General features: G+C 44.0%; 1 protein-coding gene across 1 annotated transcript; it reads left to right on the top strand.

Annotated features, from left to right (window-relative positions):
• Positions 1-342: 342 nt before the first annotated feature.
• LOC121935338 (leukocyte immunoglobulin-like receptor subfamily B member 2) lies at positions 343-19,250 on the top strand. Its single transcript, XM_042476764.1, has 10 exons — positions 343-429; positions 796-831; positions 3,398-3,681; positions 4,942-5,205; positions 11,352-11,390; positions 12,281-12,385; positions 12,914-12,938; positions 15,220-15,272; positions 17,258-17,295; positions 18,519-19,250. Exons 1-10 carry the CDS (start codon positions 401-403, stop codon positions 18,648-18,650), a joined length of 1,005 nt encoding a protein of 334 aa, XP_042332698.1. The 5' UTR covers positions 343-400; the 3' UTR covers positions 18,651-19,250.
• The last annotated feature ends 446 nt before the right edge of the window (positions 19,251-19,696 follow it).

The raw sequence follows: 19,696 nt of genomic DNA, 5'->3' as shown, positions 1-19,696 counted from the left end.
ATCATCTTTATTTGACCATGGATTGTAAATGCTCAGACCAGGATTGTAAAGCTGTTCTGTTGAGTCTATCCCATTATCAGATATTTTTCTCATATACTTACTGCATGTTTTAAAAAGATCTGTTTATTCGAGTGCATAACAGTAGCCTTATAGCATGGAACAGTATCTGACCACAAGAGATCTTTCTTGCTGATTGAGAGTCTCTGAGAGGCACAAGGTCTAATGGCAGATGATGCTGTTGTCAGTTTCCTGTTACTCCAGATGTAATCTGAGGGCCAACACACACACACACACACACACACACACACACACACACACACACCAAACATTGCAATCAATAGATTTGAGGACAGGAGTGTTGGAGCTTGCTCTTTATGGGATCTAGCATTTATCTCCTGCGATGCTCACATTCTCCATCCTTTTACTGGGGTGAGGACTCCAAATCCCATACTCACGGTTGATAGTTAGAAAGAAGGGCATTGACCAGTATATGTCATTATGACAGAGAAAGATGGGTTGTATAGGAGGCAGGCGGGGAAAGAGATGGTATCTAGCTATCTGAAATGAGACTGTTGGGGTAGAAAAATGCTATGGAGGTGACTTCTTAATAGCGAGCAGCGCTGCATTCTGTCCATATGTGGGAAGGAGAAGAATCTATTCTAGGCAATGAGAATGCTTTCTGGAAGCCAGCCTAGGATTTCACCTGTTTGTGTACTGGGATGGAGAACTGAATGGAGAAATGTTGTGGTCTAGCTGAGATCTCTTCTTGTTTTAATAATGGCTTTTTCTTTTCAGGGTGCTCCTTGTGACGGGACGGAAAATGAATCGATGGTAAGAATATGTCCTAGCCTAGTATGAAAGTTTACAGGTGGATGGAGTCAGTGAAGGAAGCCATGGCCCTGAGTTTGCATGATCTGAGCAGGGCTATGAATGACAGGGTTTTCTGGACATCTCTCATTCATAAGGCTGCCATAAATTGAAGTTTAGTTGATTACAGCTAACAAGTGTGGAAGTAGTGTTATTTCAGTAACTGTTAACTATGTACATATTTAGGATTCTGAGCTTGTCCATAGGATCCCTATTCAAAAGCCAGCTGCTAAGGTCAATTAGATTGGTGGCTATGAGAGACTTTACTATAACTTAACCCAATGCAATATGTATATTTTGAGGGTGGTTTCAGCTTTCTGGAACTCCTTCCAATGGAATATGCATTTGTTTCTATATTTTGCTGCTGCTTTTAAACAGCTGTTAAATATACAGCATTTTTTTTTACAAACTGCATTCAGTTCTAGACACTGAAAGGTTAGCTCTTATAGTTCTGTTTTAAATTTGCTGGTCAAGATTTCTAAGGCTGCTGTTTTAATCTTAGAACATTATTTCTAAGTGGTATTTCTGTTCAGTGGTATTTCTAAGACAACTGTTTTAATTTTATCATGCACAGTTGGAAATGCTGAGTAGGGCTGTTGGGGTATCAAACAGAGTATTGAACATCGGCATGGTGTTGAGTAACCTGGTTTACAATGTTGTTTCAAAATGCAAGAAACCTTGTCCGGAAATGTGCCCTGAAAAGGAGGATACTTAAATAACTATATCAATAACATAAATATAAAATGTGATTGCATTTGCAGAGTGATTTCTTAATAGTTTGTGAAACTGGGTAAGGGAATGATCTTTTTGTTGTTGTTGTAGCATAAAATAAAAACTGAAGTTAGAAAGCTTTAGCCATGTGCAAAGCTTGTCTTTTTGACTGGATATGTACTGTATCTGCTTTATCACAGCCATGCTTAAGTTCTGTATTTCCTCGTTGTTTTTTCAGGGGCAATCATGGCTTCCTAACCAGGAATTACCAAACAGGATATGAAATGGGTCAGATATTTCCTCCTTCCAGCAATGAGTGCGCCACTTTTACTTTATAATTTATATGGCTATCATTGCTAGCCTATATGTCAGTTAGACCCGTGACTGCCTTTATAGGCTAAAAACTAGGGCTTAGCAGAAATTGTCTCTCAAATTTCTCCACACTGTTTATCAGTGACAAATATGTATGTCTACATGTGTGGCATGACAGCGAGAGAAGGAGAGAGCAATTTTGAACAAGTTAGACTCCTCCAGCAGTTGGCGAAAAGGAGAGAAAGAAAATTAAACTATATTATGGGTTTTATTGATGGATAAAAATGAGGTAGGAGAAAAATTAGAAAGGTAAGGGCCAGCCCTATTTCCTTGTTTCTTTGACAAAACTGAAATAGTATGAAGCAATGCAAAAGCTGAGTGCACAATTGTACCTGTAATTCTCCATCCCATTTACAGATGGTGAAACTGAGGCATTTTCCTGATTATGCTTCAAGGGAGGATTTAAATTGTCTGGCAGTTTAAGAGAGCCTTTTATTTTTTTAAAAAAACACCTTAGATGATATCTGGGGGGAAATACATACAGTATACATATACACTCTCACACACACATATATATATATTTATAGTTGGACAGGACAGTTCATGCTCATGTTGCCTATATTCTCTATTTCTACAAGAGTTAGACATTTCCTTTTGTTAAATGAAAATTGGGGGAAATGTGCTAGCTAATGGTGGAAATGGCCCTGGCAAACAGGGCAATATGGCAACCCTAACAAGCCAGGTTCTGCAATCTGATCACCCAATGATCACCCAATGTGGAACAAGTGAATTGGTAAATAAAGATTGACTTGATGATATGGCAAACATTAGATGAAGGTATGCTGTTCATAGGCTTTCCTTGCCTAAAGGAACAACTTTTGCATCCTAAAATAAGGAGAGCTGACTTCCTGGGGCCCAGTCACACTGCAGATTTATAGTGTTATTATTTCACTTTAACTGCCATGCTTTGATTCTATGGTATCCTGGGGTTTGTAATTCAGTGAGACACTGGACCTCTCTGGCTGAAAATTCTAAATGTCCCTCCCTAAACAGGCAATCCTAGGAATCCGTAGGATGAAACCACCACAGCTAAAGTGGGATAATAGTGCAATAATTCTGCAATTTGAATGGTCACATCAGATATGCATATAGCTTATTAGATATCGACTAAGAATGTGTTAAAGTAGCCTTTCCCAACCAAATGTGTTGGCTCATACATCTGCCAAAATTCCCCAGCCAGCATTACATTGGCCATAATGTCTGAGGACAGTGAGAGTTGGAGTCCAGCACATCTGCTGAGGATATGTGGACCTGGGCTCATATTTTGCTTGACAAAAACTTAGTTTACACAATCATTTTTGGATAACCCACTACTAATTCCAGAGAGGAAATGGATAGGATGAATGCTTTCACATTAAAAAGATAGCTTTTGTGGTACCCTCTCATCCCCTCTTTCCCAAAATATGATTCTGTCCCTTTTTTGTTTTGTTTTGTTTTGTTAATCCAGCAAGATGCTCGTGGTTCCATCCAGCCAACTGTATCCTACTGTGATAGTCCCACTTGGAAAAAATGCCACCATCAAGTGTAATGACACGTTCAGCGCAAAGCTTCCTGTCTCTTTAGTAAAAAATGGAAAAAAGATTGAGACTCCCAAGGGTGGCTTTAGAAGTCATATATTTTCCATTGCTAATGTGAGCCAAGAACATGGAGGGTTGTACAAATGTTTCTGTGGTCCAGAAGCATATCGGGATGCATATGGTCGGGATGAAGCTGTGGAACACCTGATAAGAAGTAAGAGCCCCAGCTGAAAGTTTTGTTCCAGATCTCAGAGGAATGTATATCCCAGGGCTGAAACTGGGCTGATATTTCTGTATATTGTGTAAACAGGCCACATCAATGACATCAAAGCCAGGGGCCCTGCCACACTACACAATTACAATGAGACCTTGCCATCTGCAGACTTGCCATTTGTGGATTTCAGCATCCACAGACAACAATCCCTGTTGTCCCAAAGGTGATGAATGCATCTGGCTGTGCTAGCATGGCCTAATGGCACACTGCCATTAGGAGGAAAGGGACTTGAAGTCCTGATTTTTTTTTATCCGTGGGTCTGGAACGGAGAGATCTTTCCATAAAACAAGAAGCCCCTGGATGGTTTTGGGGGATATTTGGGGGTGGTAGAATTTATTTTTAAATATTTATTTATTTATTTGCAGGATGGGTATGGGATTACATGTGGCCTTCTACTTTCTCTGGGGGAGGAGGGCAATGTAGATGCAGCAAAGAGAACATACCTATTTACTGGAATGAAAGTGAGAAGGTCAACTAGAGTATTTATTTGATTTGATTTTTGGTGGGAGAATAGAACATATATGTCTTATGCAATAGAAAAGGAATTAGTGCTAAATTTCTGAAGTCAGAGGTGCTGGAATTAATAATAATAATAATAATAATAATAATAATAATAATAATAATAATAATAACATTTATGTGTATCTCGCCCCTCTGAGAACAATTGAGGCGGCTAACAAAGTTAAAAATGCAGCACAATCCCTGGTGCCCTCCCCTCCTTAAAAAAGTATTAAATCCAATGCAGAATTAAAAACAAGCAAAAAACAACGAAAAACATATAAATTAAAAACTGACCAAAAGGTCAACAACATCACATCAGCAAACCATCAATGGGAGCGGCAGTATCTTATTCCCAGATGTTTTTTCTGAGGCCGGGTTCTCTATTCTGGGAAGGCTTGCCGGAAGAGATTCGTCTTAACAGTCTTTTTAAAGCTGTCTTAGGATGTAAGCAAACGGATCTCATCCGGCGGGCCGTTCCACAAAAATTTTATTTTGTGTGGAAAGTAATATAAACCAGAGGAGGGAAATATTCTATGTTCTGAATCGTTTTGGACAACAGCTTCCATAATGCCTTGTCATTGGCTTTGCTAGTTGGGGTTTTTGGGAACAGAAGTCTAAAACACCTAAGAGCCAAAGGTTCCTCACTGGTGGCCAAAATGCTGCTTCTAGTGACCTCTTCTCTTCTCTTCCTTCATACAGTTCCCTACTTACCCAGACCAAGAGTCTCATTTGGGTCTGTTGAAGTTGGCATTGGAAAAGACTTCACTATTCATTGCAGAGTCCAAGGAGAAGCTAGCAAGTTTTATTTCCAAAAGGATGGGAAACAGATACCTCACCAACATCCATTCGAGATTAAGATAACCATCCAAAGAGCAAGGAAGGAGCATGCAGGGAATTACAGCTGCAGTTATTCCTTGCCATTTCTTATGTCAGAACCCAGTGACCCTGAGGAGCTAACAACAGGTAAAGCCATTCATACTCTTCCTAGTCCCTTTGTTTACTATTTGGATTTTAGGAAATATATTCATGGTGTCCGAGTTGGCCATTCAGCAAAATAAAACAAAATCAAAAATCCACAAGACAGTGAATGCGTTTATTGGGTCAACTCCAAAGCATAAACTACATATTGTGAGTTTTTCCACATGCAACATTACAGGGGCTTCTTGAGAAATTCAGTGTTCTCTGCTTAAGAAAGAGGCAGCTAGCTTCTCCAAAAGCAGGGACAACCTTGATTTCAAAGGATGTTTTTTTTTTGCAATAAGATTTGAAAATTTAATACCTGTCTTTTAATTGCCCTTATGGTCCTGGTCCTCACATGGCCAAGAAGTGAAGTGGCCTATGCTTGCATTGTAGACCAGTTAATTTACTTAACTGACAACGGAACAAACATCTAAGACAAAAATGTAGGCCTCCGACAAGCCATTAAAAGCAGTTTTTCAATCTTTGCTGAAAGACTTAGGACAGTAGTTCTTAAACTCTGTTTCGTCACCAGGCTGCATCCACACTGCAGAAATAATCTGGGTTAACACCACTGTAACTGCCATAGCTCATGTTTATGAAATCTGGGAATTGCAGATTTGTTGTTGCTCCAGAGCTTCGCACAACAAACTGCAAGTCCCCAGAATCCATAACATTGACTATGGAAGTAAGGTGGTGTCAAACCAGATTATTTGTGGCAGTGTGGATGCAGCCTTGGGGACCAGAGTTTGGGAACTACTGTCCTAGAGCTTTTTCAGCACAGGCCAAACATGCTTGTAATGGTGTATCAGTGGCCTTGTTTTGCATGGGCCCCAAGACTGCCACCTTCCCTCTCCCGCTTCTGTCCTACTCAGAGGACCAGGGCCCAAACCTTGGCCCCATTCCACGGGCAAAAAAGCGTCTTATTTTGCTGCGATTTTGCTTCTTTTTTCCGAGTCGAATCGAATCTGACCCATCTTCCAATTAAAAACAGGTGCAAACAGACTTGAGGTTTTTACCTCTGTTTTCGTTCCCATTGGTATTTCCCTGTGGTAATGTGAAGCGGGTTATTTTGCTCCCCGTTCCCATTAGCCCTCAAGGACCTCTTTTTTTAAAGCAGTGTCATAAAGCGCTTAAGCGCTTGATTTCACAGCCAATCAGTCGCTTAGGCATTTTTACCCTCCAGGAAAGGAAGAAGAACCTCTATTCCCCTCAAATCTATTTTCTGGAAGAGAGAAGGAGCCTCTATTGCCCTAAACAACCCCTTTGCATCCCAAGACTCTTTGGCTGCCCCAGACTCCCTCTGGAAGAGAGAAGAGGCCTCCGCCCTAAACCCCTTTGCATTCGAGGCTTCTGTACTTCCCATAGTTCCTCTGGAAGAAAGAAGGAGCCTCTCTTTACCACCACCCCCAAATCCCTTTGCATCCGAGGCTCTTCTTGTTCTCCCCAGACTCCCTCTGGGAAAGAGAGAAAGGAGCCTCTAATCAACCCAAATCCCTGCCTGGGCTGTTTGAGGGGCGATCAAGCAGGCATGTACTGCAAATTCCATCTGCTGCCAGGCAACTCAGGCAGAGGCAAAAAAAGAAAAAAAAAAAAAAAGAATAGTTAAATGTTGTTCAGTGGGTCCTCCTCACACATCGGTCCTATGAATGTGGAGCAGGGGAAGTTGCAGGGGGTGTAATGTGTTTACACTTACTGCGTTTGGAGCTCAATGTAGCGCAATCACCTTACCCTGCTTCCTCTCAACCGAGGGAAAGACTAATGCGAATGGGAAAAATGACGCCAAGATGCAGGAAAGACACACCACACACACACAATCCAGGGTTTCCTATGTCTCCCAGATTGGCGTTGGGAAAGAGAGAGGAAAGGCTCTATTTACCCCCCAGATCGCGGTGCCCCAGCCTTCTCCATTACAAATGGTGGTTCAGAGTGTTCCCTCAAACAGAGGGGAGGTTGCAATCCACGGGGCGGAGGGAAGTCTATGTGAATGGAAGAAATGAGGGCGGCTGGAACCATGCAGAAAGAGACCAAAAGGGGTGACACCCCCAGGCAGCCCCATCGCCTCCGATCCTCCCACCAGTTAACCTAATTTCAGAGGCTGATCGTTTCTATTTAAATACTCTGATCCTGGCCCGAATAAGGGAAAATGTAGGTTCGACCTTTCATTTTTTAACCCGCATTAAATGGACGATAACACGGATACAAATAAAAACCGCTTTATGATTCGATTTTAAGTGGGATGAATTGGGGGTTTACTCTAGAACGGTTTCGAGTAATTTATTCGGTTTTGTCCAATAGGAACGCCATTCCTTGGATTCGCTTGGTAACCCGGCAATAAAGGCCAGTGAGAACCAGCCTTAAAATATTTATAGAAAACTTTCTATCTGTTCCTTACTTGTGTGGTGTCCTTGTTTATCTCTGAGTTTACAGATATTTTGGATTTCTTATTTTCCTTACTCTATTTGCCAGCCATCACCTGGCTTATTAGCATTTTCAAAGTACAGTGGATCCTTGTATACACAGGGGATCCGGGTCTGCTCAAAGCATATTGTCCCTTCACCCACCATCACCCACCCCTCCCTCGCTTCCCTCCTCCCTTCCCCTCCCTCCCTCCCTTCCCTTCCCCTTACTTACCTGAACTCCCTCGGCAGAGCAGCTTGGCTCCCGCCGCCGCCGCTGCAGGGAAGCTGGGTGGCAGCGGCGGCGGCGCGGCGGGGGCCAAGCCTCAGCTTTCCCTCTTGCCACCGCCATGCAAGGGTGCGATGGCGGTGCTGGAGGCCTCTTGGCCCCACAGCCCACCGCCACTGGGCCTTTGCCACAGTGGCGGCAGGGAGGAGGGCTGCCGCGCCGGAGGCCTTAAGGCCCCCGCGCGGCATCCGGCCTCCTCCAGGCCGCCGCCACTGCGGAAAGGGCGGGTGTTGGTGCTGGAGGCCAAGAGGCCTCAGCACCGATACCTGGCCCTTCCGTGGCCACGGAGGCCTGAGGAGGCCGGGGTCAGTGCTGGAGGCCTTGCAGGCCTCTGCTGCTGTTGCCCTCCGCGCCTCCTCTTCCTCACCGCCTGCCAAAAAAGGCGGGTGTCTCCGCGGAAGGGCAGGTGTCAGTGCTGGGCCCTCGTTGGCCTCCAGCACCTGTAATCGGCCCTTCCCGCGGCGGCGGAAGCCGTGATACTGGCGCTGGAGGCCTCAGGCCTCCGGCGCTGCTGCCCTTGCGCCTCCTCTTCTCCACCTCCGCGCCTTTTTGGGCGCGGAGGTGAGGAAGAGGAGGCGGAGGAGCAGCAGCAGAGGCCTGCGAGGCCTCCAGCACCGACACCCGGCCTCCTCCGGCCTCCGCGGCCATGGAAGGGCCAGTATCGGTGCTGGGGCTTCTTGGCCTCCAGCACCGACACCGCCCCTTCCCAGTGGCGGTGGCCTAGAGGAGGCCGGATGCCGGCTGCGTGAGGCCTTAAAGGCCTCCCGGCGCGGCAGCCCTCCTCCCTCGCCGCCGCTGTGCAAAGTCCGCGTGGCGGTGCTGTTGGGGCAAGAGGCCTCCAGCAACGCCCATCGCGCCCTGTATGGCTCGGCGAGGAACCGAGGCTTGCCGTCCGCCGCGCCAGGGAGGGGGCGGGACCGGGAAAAGGGGAAGGGGGGGGCGGGGCTGGGTCCAGGATCCGCTGACATTCGTCGGCGGCGGGGCGTGGCCAGAGCGCTCCCGACTGCATCTTCAATGTACAGCTCAAGTAAGGTAAGGAGCACGGCAGGGAAGGGAGGAGGGAAGGGAGGAGAAGGAAATTGTCCCCATGGCACCGCCATTGGGGACATTTCCCCATTTGCCATCCGGGATGCTCAAATCCGCATATGGCAAATCTGCGTATGGGAGGTTCGACTGTAGTCAATTTTGCTAGTTTTAACGGTTTAGCTAGCTCCTTTGTTTCTTCCATCTTAACTTGTTTCGAAGCAATTTTAGTTCATTATTGATATTTTGTTAGTTGGGTCCTTCATTAGTGCTTCTTCTTTCCTCCTAATTCTTTCAGTAATGTAGATTGTTTTTCTTTATAATTTCTTTTTTGAGCAATCTTTGAATTAGATAGCCCCTTCCACCGCTTTAAAAGTGTCCCACGAGTTTTTGGCGGCATCCCTTGAGTCACGTTTTCTTTAAAGAACAGAGTATCTCTCTCCTTAGTTTTCCAACAAACTTTCCGTCTTCCAACAATTCATCCCTTAATCTCCATTCAAATCCTCTCTTCTTAGAGGTTTTAATGCTAGTTCTATTAAATGAGGTCGGAATATGTTCGAGGTTGGATTTACATCTTTGTTAGCTTGGAGTTAAATTTCTCGAGAGCAGAAATAAGTCTCTTCTTGAAAAAGATTTATGAGAATCGGAGAAAAACATGAACCTTTTTTGTCTTCATATAAGTGAGACCAAGCATCTGTCAAATCATGCTCTTTTATCATATTGAAGACTCGGAGGGAGTTTCCCTTGATTTTTTGCTATCAGTTTTTGATTGCTATCTCTAGCAGGTCTCAATACACCGTTAAAGTCGCCCTAATAAGTAATCTTCACATTAAATCATGTAATTTTTTATTTAAATTATTAAAAAACACCTTTCTTTCCAAATGGAGCATATTGATATCCAAATTGATACTAGCACATCTGCCCTGTCACCAGTCCTGCTGTGAGGTCAGAACGAGGCAGATAACTGTTGCTCAGCCATTGTTTCTAACCTCGGAAGGAGCAGTCTGTGGCTGCAGTGATGCCCAAGCAGAGAGCTCGCCTGCACAAAAAACAAAAGCCTATCAGATGAGTCTGGAACAGGGGGTCTTCAGCACTGGGCGGTTCGAATTCCACGTATTTCACACAATACCATCAACCTGGGAGCCCCTCCGAATGGCAGTTCAAATTGGCCAATATCGCATTCGCGCGAAGTGCATTCAGTGCAGAATGTTAGCCACACCGGTGCTCAACATGAGGATGGCCGATCGTATCGGCCCCCTCGCACATGCTCAGGTGGTGGCCCTGCATGGGTTGCGACCTAAACGCTTCCGGGTGAAAGGGGAGGTCACGTCATGACAGCCCGGTAAACGCTGGAGAGCCAGCTCATGCACATTAACAATCGCGATACACGTGCCCTCTCTACATTCCTCTCTGTTTCTCTCTACATTCTGCTTGGTTTAACGTTACCATGACCTTCCCTTGCAACAAATTAGCAATGCCCGGTTCTACGTGTGTGTGTGTGATGTGTGAATATGTATTCTGGGGGGGGAGCAGTTCCAGCGGCTGTCAAAGAGGTCGGATGGCCATCTAAGTAAATGGGGATGCTTTTTCCTCCTCCTCCTCCCGGCTTGGGAGCCAGCATAGGCTGCACCCAGCAGGGAACAGGCCGGGGCCGCTAGAACGCGGGATCGCCGCCGTTCCAAGGCCTCCTCCTCTCCTCCCTTGAGAGGCAGCCTATGCTGGCCCCAAGCCGGGAGGAGGAGGAGGGAGGCTGCTGGACCACGATTCCAGCGCCCCGCGCCTCTTCCCTGCTGGGATGCAGCTTATGCTGGCTCCCAACCGGGAGGAGGAGGAGGAGGCGCTGAACCGCCCCCCCCCCTTCCCTGGAACCGGCAAGAGGAAAGACCCACCGGAAGTAAAGGGAATCTGGGGGTCTTGCGATGGAATTCAGGACTGGGTAGTCACCCAGACCCATTCGCACTGAGATCGAACAAGCCCAATCCAGGATATTGCCAATCCCCTTATCAGCGCACTGGCCAACACGCTCCAAAAAGAGGAGCCAGTACGCATTCAGTTCGGCATCTCACGCATTCACGTGAGTTTCGGATTGGGCCATTCGAATGTTGGTATGATGGATTGTGCGAAATAACGTGAATTCGAACCGCCGCAGTGCAGAAGAGCCCCAAGTTCCAGACTCATCTGATAATGGCCAAAGAGTCAAGTAACTACAGGAGATCAGGCCAGCTCCATGGCCAAGATATTCCAATCTGCCCTGGAGTATCTTGGCCAGTGCAGACAAGACCAGAGAGTAAATTGAAGAAACAGCAAATGCAGCCAAAGCTAATCTTTGTCTAAGATAAAATGTTTGGCATTACAAAGAAGCAGAAAACAAATAGAGATGATCGATGGGGCTATGCCATTCTGTGTATGGCATCTCATTTTCCATTTTCTTCTCTTCCTAGATACTCAGATACCAAGACCTACCACCTCCAGCAACTCAGGTGTGTTGGTTCCCCTTGTGGGGCAAGTCACCATTAAGTGTGAAATTCAAGACTCATCTGTCATATTCTATCTCCATAAAACTGGAAACCCGACAAAAATAATCATGTCAACTGATAATAAAATTGCCAAATATTACTTTAGGAACTTCAGCTTAGAGGATCAAGGATGGTATAAATGCAGCTGTGCATTTGCCAGAAGTCCTTTTGTGGTCTCAAAAAGAAGCAGTTCTTTGGAGCTTCTATTAGGTATCTTCCTAGTTCTTCCCATTAGCTTGGGACTTTGGTTTTGTTTAATGTGATTTCCACACTGCACATCAAACTGAGCCTCTCCGAAAGATTGATGCATATTATAGAATGTTAGCAGGGAGAACTAAACCTAGAATCTGAAGCATATCAGATTTTAACAGGTGAGCCAGAATGGTGTAGTGGTTAGAGCATTAGACTAGACTCTGGAGATCAGGTTTGATTCTCTGCTTAGCCATGGAAACCAGCTGGGTGACCTCAGGCGAGCCACACACCCTCGGCCACAGGAAATCCTATGATAGGCTCACCTGGGGGTTGTCATAGATCGAAAATGACTAGAAGGCACAGAATAATGACAACAACGTCCCTGTAAATATCTTAGGGCACGTCCAGATAGGGAAGAAAGTCTCTGGAGGTCTCATGAGTTTTCAGTTACTTTTTGCTTTGGTTTTTGAACCCAATCTTTCTTGAAATATCCCAGGTTTCTTTTTCCTTTTCCCCACCAACTCTTCACCACTGATAAGCCAGTGATGAGGTCCTTAACTATGTCATGTCCCTCTTTCATTTTCTGGAATAAGCTAATGGCATGGAATATTTTTTAAGAAGGAACTGACCTGCTTGTCTAACTTCATCCCCCTGTTTTTCAGATGAGGAAAGCAGACTCACCATACCCATAGCCATAGGTGTATGTGCAACTCTGCTCTTCCTATTCCTGCTACTTTTTCTTGGTTGGTACAAAAGAAGAAGAGATGGTAAGTCTGACTTCTTTTTGAGAAAGAAGTTCAAACATTCTTCATCAGATAGGAGAACTTACAGTAATGGAATGCAAGTTGGATGCTTCAGAAGTTATCCCATTATTTTTCCATACTCTCTTGTACTCTAATCAAAAGGGCTGGTTTTGTGCATAAATGGATCCTAGAGCAGATCAAACCAGAAATCTCTCTGGAAGCCATGATGACTAGACTAAGGCTGTTGTACTTTGGCCACATCATGAGGAGGCACGACTCACTGGAAAAACAATAATGCTAGGAAAGGTAGAGGGAAGCAGAATGAGAGCCAGGCCACATGCTAGATGGATTGACTCTATTAAGGTGGTCAGAAGTATGAATTTGTAAGACCTGAGCAGAGCAGTGGAGCATAGGGAGTCTTGGAGATGTCTCATCTACAGGGTCGCCATGGATCGAGATTGACTCGAGGGTGGATAACAACAACAACAAAGAAGGAATATGAATCTAAAATAAAAGTCCCTTTCAATGGATTCTTATTTTGTTTTTTTCTAGCACTGTTGGAAGCAACAGAAACAAGGTAAGAGATCCCAGGCAATCTTATTGAATTCTGCTGGATCTAGGGATGGTAGGGCACTGTGCTCAGCTTTAAGAAAAGGATGGTGTGGTTCAGATGTGAAGATCCAGACTTTTGAAAGAGTGTAGTGCAACAGAAATTTGAAAAAAAAAATAATACAATGATTGGAAGCACATTTTTTCTTGATGTTTACTAGACTGGAAGGGGTGGGAGGACAGAGAGCCAGGAAGGTTGCTGAATTCACTTAGAAGGTTAAATATGGATTGCGAGATGCATTCAAAATGTTTCAGTTTTCCTGGGAGTCATGATGGTTCGTTGGTTAGAATGGGAGGAACAGAACCTTGCATTCTCTGGGGAAAATGTGGTGTCAAGTAGATTAGAAAGGATCACTGAATCCTTCTGGGAAACAGCAAGTTGGCTGACAGTGTGACTTCTGCCACACTACAGAAATAAAGCAGTTTGCCACCACTTTAATTTCCATGGCTCAATGCATTGGAATTACAGGGTTTCTAGTTTAATGAGGCACCAGCATGGTGTAATGGTTTGAGTATTGGACTATGACTGGAGGCCAGTGTTCGATTCCCCACTTGGTTATGAAAACCCACTGGGTGACCTTGCGAAAGTCACACACTCTCAGCATCAGGGGAAGGCAATGGCAAACAAATTTTGCCAAGAAAACTCCATGATAGGTTCTCCTTAGGGTTGCCATAAGTTGAAAATAACATGAAGGCATACAATAACAAAAAATAATGGGGCACCAGAGCTCTGTGATGGGGAGGGCTAAGTATTTCACAAAACTGCAAATTCCAGAATTCCATAGCACTGAATCATGACAGTTAAAATGCTGTTAGACTGTTTTATTTCTGGAGTGTAAAGACATCCTGTGTTTTTGTTCACAGGGAGGCCATTCAGACTACCTTTTGTACCAAAATGTAAGCCAGATTCAAAGTCGGAAGTTCCCATTGGCACCTGTTTAAACACATCAGAATTAGGGTTTTACACACCTGAACCAGGGCAAATCCCCCTTACAGCGGTTTTTCCGAAAGTGGATTATTTCCTGTGTCTTTTAGGAAAACTCGTTTCTTCCCTGCTGCCAGCAAATGTGAACTTGGCCCCGGTCATGATTGGGTCAAGTTCAGGGGAGGGATTTAGGTCAGAGGGAGAGCAGAGGGCAGAACATGCCTCCCTCTCGCAGGAAGCTTTCTCTCTCTTTTTTTAATTTTTTTTATTTTTGACAGATTATGCACATGCTTGTTCTACAGGTTGATACAAATTGATAAAATGAGTCTGCTTGTGCTACATTTCCTTTTCGTTTGCTTGCTGCCGACACGGCAGGTCACTTTGCAAGTGGCATTTTTAATATGCAAATACTACAATGCAAATGTTACAGATGTTTCCCTATCAATTTGGCAAATTGATACAATGTGTGAATGCTTGTGCTACATGTGTGTATGTAAGGAGAGGTGGCATTCTGGGGTGGCAATCGGAGGGAAAGCAGATGCAGAGATGGCATTCAGGTGGCCTCTGCTGCAAGTGACATTTGTTATTATTATTACTATTATTATTATTGTGACAGATTATGTGAATGCTTTGGGCTGGAAGGGAAGGGAAGGGAAAAGGTTCCAAAGAGGAGGAAATGCTGGGCTGGAAGCGAAGGGGAAGCTAGAGGCTGGCATTCAGAGGGAAGGCTGTGGAAACCGTTGACTTTGGGGGAGTCACGCTCTCTCAGCCTCAGGGGAAAGGCAATGGCAAATCTCCTCGGAACCAATCTTGCCAAGAAAACCCCAGGATGGGGTCGTTTTAGGGTTGCCATAATCTGTAATGACCCAAATACACACAACACACACACACACCTGGAGGTTTTTAAATTTGACAAGTTGACAGAATATGCGCACACTGCCGCCAGTTTTTTTTTAAAGGAGGGGGAAAGCACCCATTCAGTTGGCCAGTGGCTGTAGGATATGTCACCTTTGACGAAAGCGGAAGTGAATTTGATTGACAACAATGGAGGCTCCATTTTAAAGTGGTACTGCAAATGTGAACTTCAGAGGGGCAAATTGCTCCAATCAAGATAAAGGGTAGTGGGCACTTGTAACTGTGCTGATTCAGTATGGGGGCAACTGGAGGTACCCAGTTCTATCCAAAGCAAATGAGCTAGTGAGAATGGGGCCTGGGAAATGTTCCCTGGTCTTAAGTGAATGTTGAGTGGGTCGATAATGACTGTAGATACTGGAGTTCCAGATGATCCTGTTCTAATAAGTTTTTCTTTCTCCCTCTTGGCTAGTGGGGAAAGGTCCTTCAGAGTTTTGCGGGCTCACTGGAGAGCAAAACCTACTGGTAAGTGGCAGTATATGAGTCTTGTTGAGGATAATTGTGGTTGGGATCAGGTAAACAGAATGAAATTTGGGAATCTCCTTATAAGTATCTTTACTTCCCTGGGTTCTCAGAAGGAATAGTTCCAAGAAATTGGAGCATTTTCTTTTGGGATTTCACTCCTTATAATGGCTATTTCTGCTCCCGTATCTAGTCATCACCTAAATGGGTTTGGAGCCTTGGTTTGTTGCTGGTTAGAGCACCACCTTTAATGAGTCTGTTTCTTTTCAAACACCCCTTTCTCTCCTTTGAGCGATGGTGTTGGCCGTGTCTTCTGCCACCTCCTTCATGAGCTCAGCATCTTCCCTTATGTGACTGTCCTCCAGTATCCACAATCCCCATCTTGCACACTATTTCTTTTTTTCTATTTTTTTAATTGTTAATATTTTGTATAATCTTGCTAGCATGGTATAGTGGTTTGGGACCCTGGAGACCAGGGTTCGATTCCCCGCTCGGTCATGGGACCCACTGGGTGACCTTGGGCAAGTCACATGCTCTCAGCCTCGGGGAACATCAATGACAAACTTCCTCTGAACACATTTTGCTAAGAAATCCCCATTATATGGTTGCCATAATGTGGCAATGATTTGAAAACACAACAACAACAACAACAACAAAGTGCTAAAATGTTATAAGGCTATACAGCACTATTTCTCTAAAAAACAAGTGAAAAAAAGTTTTAAATCTGGTAACTTGAATTTATTCATGATCCACACGTTATTTCCCCCTATTTTTTATTTTTTATTTATTTGAGGGAGGTATTGTATAGTCATAGTGCTATAGTGCCATAAGTACATACCACTTTAGCATTATATCTCTAAAAATCAAGGGAACGAAAATTTTTCATTCTGGTAACTTAAAAATATTCATGTCTTCCCTCCTGCTTACATACTATTCATTTTTTCTATTTCTAATTTCTCTGAGAGAGACAGTGTAGTCATAGTGCTAAAGTGATATATGTCTATGCCATTTTATCATCATATCTTGAAAAAGAAGAGAAGGCATAGAGAAGAACATTCAATCTGGTAACTGGAAATATAATGAAGGAACATGATGGTTGGTTGGTTGGTTAGTTATGACTGGGAGAGACAGAACTTTGCATTCTCTGGGGAAAATGTGGTGTCAAGTAGACTAGAAAGGATCACCGAATTCTTCTGGAAATCACCAGGTTTCCTCCTAAACATTAGGAAGAACTTCTTGATGGTAAGGCTGTTGGACTGTGGAATGTGTTGCCTTGGAGTGTGGTGGACTTCCTTCTTTGGAGGTTTTCAAGCAGTGGTTGGATGGCCTCTGCCAGGGGTACTTTGATTGTCTATTCCCAGTGGCATTCCCATGCCTGCTGTCATCTACTGTGTGCACGGGGGGCTACCGGGGGGCAGTGGTGACCAAAAAGGTTCGCTCACTCCTTTTCCTTCACGGTGCCAGTGGCCTCCTCCTGAGGAGAGAGATACTACCATGGCAAAACTGGGAGGAGTACATTCACCCTTCTTATTTGTTATGGTGGCCGCTTTCTCCTGAGTAGGCAGCCTCCTCCTCAAGGAAGACTGGAAAGGGCATGCTCACCCCTTCTCACCCCAGAGCAGGAGGAGGGTCTGACTGGGTGTCACCCCCCTTGTAAGGTGTCACCCAGTGCAGGCTGTAATCCCCGCACCCCCAATGACTAGCCCTACAAGGTGGAGGGTTGGACAGGATGGCCCTTGGGGTCTCTTCAAACTCTATGATTTTTATGATTGACAAAGGTCAGTGGAAAACCTCTGTAATGAAGGTCACAGCCCCATTCAAAATGTCCTTTTCATTTCCTGCCCCCCCTCCCAACTGCCTAGAAACATGGAAAAAATTTGGCAAAATGCCCCCATGCCCCTTAGACATCATTTGGAGGCCACCTCTGCTTTAAGCCAATACAGTTTATGAGAAGTATTTTCAAAACTCATCCTGTCTCTTATCCACAGGCACCTCAACAGCTGGAGAAGGGCACATGGAGAAGCAAGTGAGTCTTCACTTTCTAATCTTAATGCAACTAATACTGTTGATGAAATTTGAGAGATGGTGCTTAAAATGGGAACCCTTGCTGGGTTACAATACTTTGTTTCTTTTTCTTGCAATGAAATTCATCCACATGGATTTAATTTCATATTTTATCTAACCCTTGCATTTATTTATGCATTTATCTAATTCACACTTTTCCTACCCCATGACTAAAACCTTTGTACATACATTTAAAACAGTGGCTCCCAACCTGTGAGTCGGGACCCCTTTGGGGGTCGAATGACCCTTTCATGGGGGTCGCCTAAGACCATTGGAAAACACCTGTTTAATTACAGGTATGAAGTAGCAATGAAAATAATTTCATGGGTTTGGGTCACCACAACATGAGGAACTGTATTAAGGGGTCGCGGCATTAGGAAGTTTGGGAACCACTGGTTTAAAACAAACATATGCATTTTGGCTGTTCACATTTCTTTATTTTTATTGCTTTGTTTTTTATTCCACCTGCAAGCCTTGCAAATAGGAAAATTCTTGAACTGTATTTATTCTTGCAATGGGTGTGAGGATGTGCACAAATGCTGTTTTAGTTAAGATTGCTGGATTCAATTAAATCCTTCTCCATCTTTACATTAGGCTGCATTGGAAGTAAAAATGGTGTGTGTGTGTAAAGAGTATAGTATGACCCCATTATTATTGTTGTTGTTGTTATGTTTATTTGTTTATATTTTCCCCTTTCCCTCAAAACTGGGACTCAGAGTGGCATTACAATATTTTTTAAAAAGTATAATTAAAACATACAAAAGTGGGTACATTAAAATCAAATTAATTATTACAATATTAAAACAGATATCCGCAGGGAATATGTTTCTGGACTTACCATGGAAATATGAAACTATGGATAATAGTGAACTTCCGGTGGAAGCATACCATAGAAATGCAGCAGAGGACCTAGAAATGCCTCGAGAGAACATCTCTCTAGGAATCTCTAGGTTCTCCAGTGCAACTTTGTGGTCACCTTCTGGCAGAAGCATGGCATAGAATTCTGCTGGAGTGCATGAAAAATGCCTAGAGACAATATATTTTCTTTTTGCATGCGGGTAAGTGAAACTGTAGGTACTGGTCTTGCAGATACAATCTAGTATCTATTGAGGTACGTATCAGGCAGATTATATTTGAGTCACACCTTGTATGTCACCATTATTAATGTGCCTCATTTTCCTGCAGCCTCCAAAGGATGACTCTTTTACCCAGCCAAAAGACATCATCTATGCCGAATTGAGAAAAACCTCCTCAGACAGTCAGGAGGAAGCTGAACCAGATAATGATGTTGTCTATACCACAGTTATTGTACATTAAATCTGCAAATTTGGGGGGGGGGCAAGATTTGCATGTCTTTTAAATGGTTTCTTATCATAATGCTTAGGAGTGCTGAATAAGTTTTGGATTCATGGCTCTCTGAACGCAATGGACTTACCCATCAAATGAACTGCATGTCTTTCTACTTCTCTTCCTGGCTTTGGGATGTGGTTGTAGTCAGTCTATTTTTCTGGAATGCACCTTTGGGTGGGTGAGGGAGAGATTTTATATTGAAAGTCTCACTGCAGGTTTCTCACCTTGAATGTGAGTCTTGATTTCTCTTTGCTTAACTACTGAAATTAAGGCAGGAATGCCAGCAAAATTTGTGCCAGTTTACCCCTCACAGCTGCCCAATGTCCATGCATCAGAGAGGCTCCCACCTTTATGTTTAATTTTTTAAAAAGTGGCAGTTATAACATTTATATGCTACCTTATTTTCCAAAACAAGGGATCATGTAGATGTTCAAAAGTGCTTTGATTTCTGTGCCATTCCTTGTCAGCTTTTGCTATAGGCAGGTATAGCTATTTGCTCTTGTGTAGGGGAACGGAGATTATCATAGCAAAATACATGTGTATTAACCCAATGGATCTCTCTCTCTCTCTCTCACACACACACACACACACACACACACGCTCATTGCTAAGGCTGCCTCTGTTTCATATATATATATATACACACACACACACACACACACACATATACATATACATATACATATATTTCCTCTTCTGAAGAAATGGAGGATAAAAGCTTGCAGTTTCTTAGTAAATGGAACCAGGTGCTGTGGTTGTATAATGTGAATATTGGGTGTATATCATACATATGCAGAGTATAGCTGATAATGTAGGTGCATGGATCCTGGAACGGGGTGGCATGGAGGTGGGGGGGGGGGGCTGCAGTTTCTTCCCAAGGCTAGACTTTCATCTAAAATGATAAGGCACCAGGGATGAGGACCACCAATATACCTGTGTAGTTGGACCTCACACCCAGAGGAACTAATCAGTCAGAACTGTCCTATTTTATTGCCATCATTACATTCATTTAA

This window comes from Sceloporus undulatus, chromosome 6, assembly GCF_019175285.1.
Source record: "Sceloporus undulatus isolate JIND9_A2432 ecotype Alabama chromosome 6, SceUnd_v1.1, whole genome shotgun sequence".
Taxonomy (NCBI): Eukaryota; Metazoa; Chordata; class Lepidosauria; order Squamata; family Phrynosomatidae; genus Sceloporus; species Sceloporus undulatus.
This window is presented reverse-complemented; position numbering and strand designations above follow the sequence as displayed.

Excerpts from the sequence above, each read along its gene's own strand:
- LOC121935338 (XM_042476764.1), top strand. The coding sequence starts at position 401 with ATGCTCACATTCTCCATCCTTTTACTGGG. Across the intron at positions 832-3,397 it reads GGACGGAAAATGAATCGATG|CAAGATGCTCGTGGTTCCAT; the intron begins GTAAGAATATGT and ends TTGTTAATCCAG. Across the intron at positions 5,206-11,351 it reads CCCTGAGGAGCTAACAACAG|ATACTCAGATACCAAGACCT; the intron begins GTAAAGCCATTC and ends TTCTCTTCCTAG.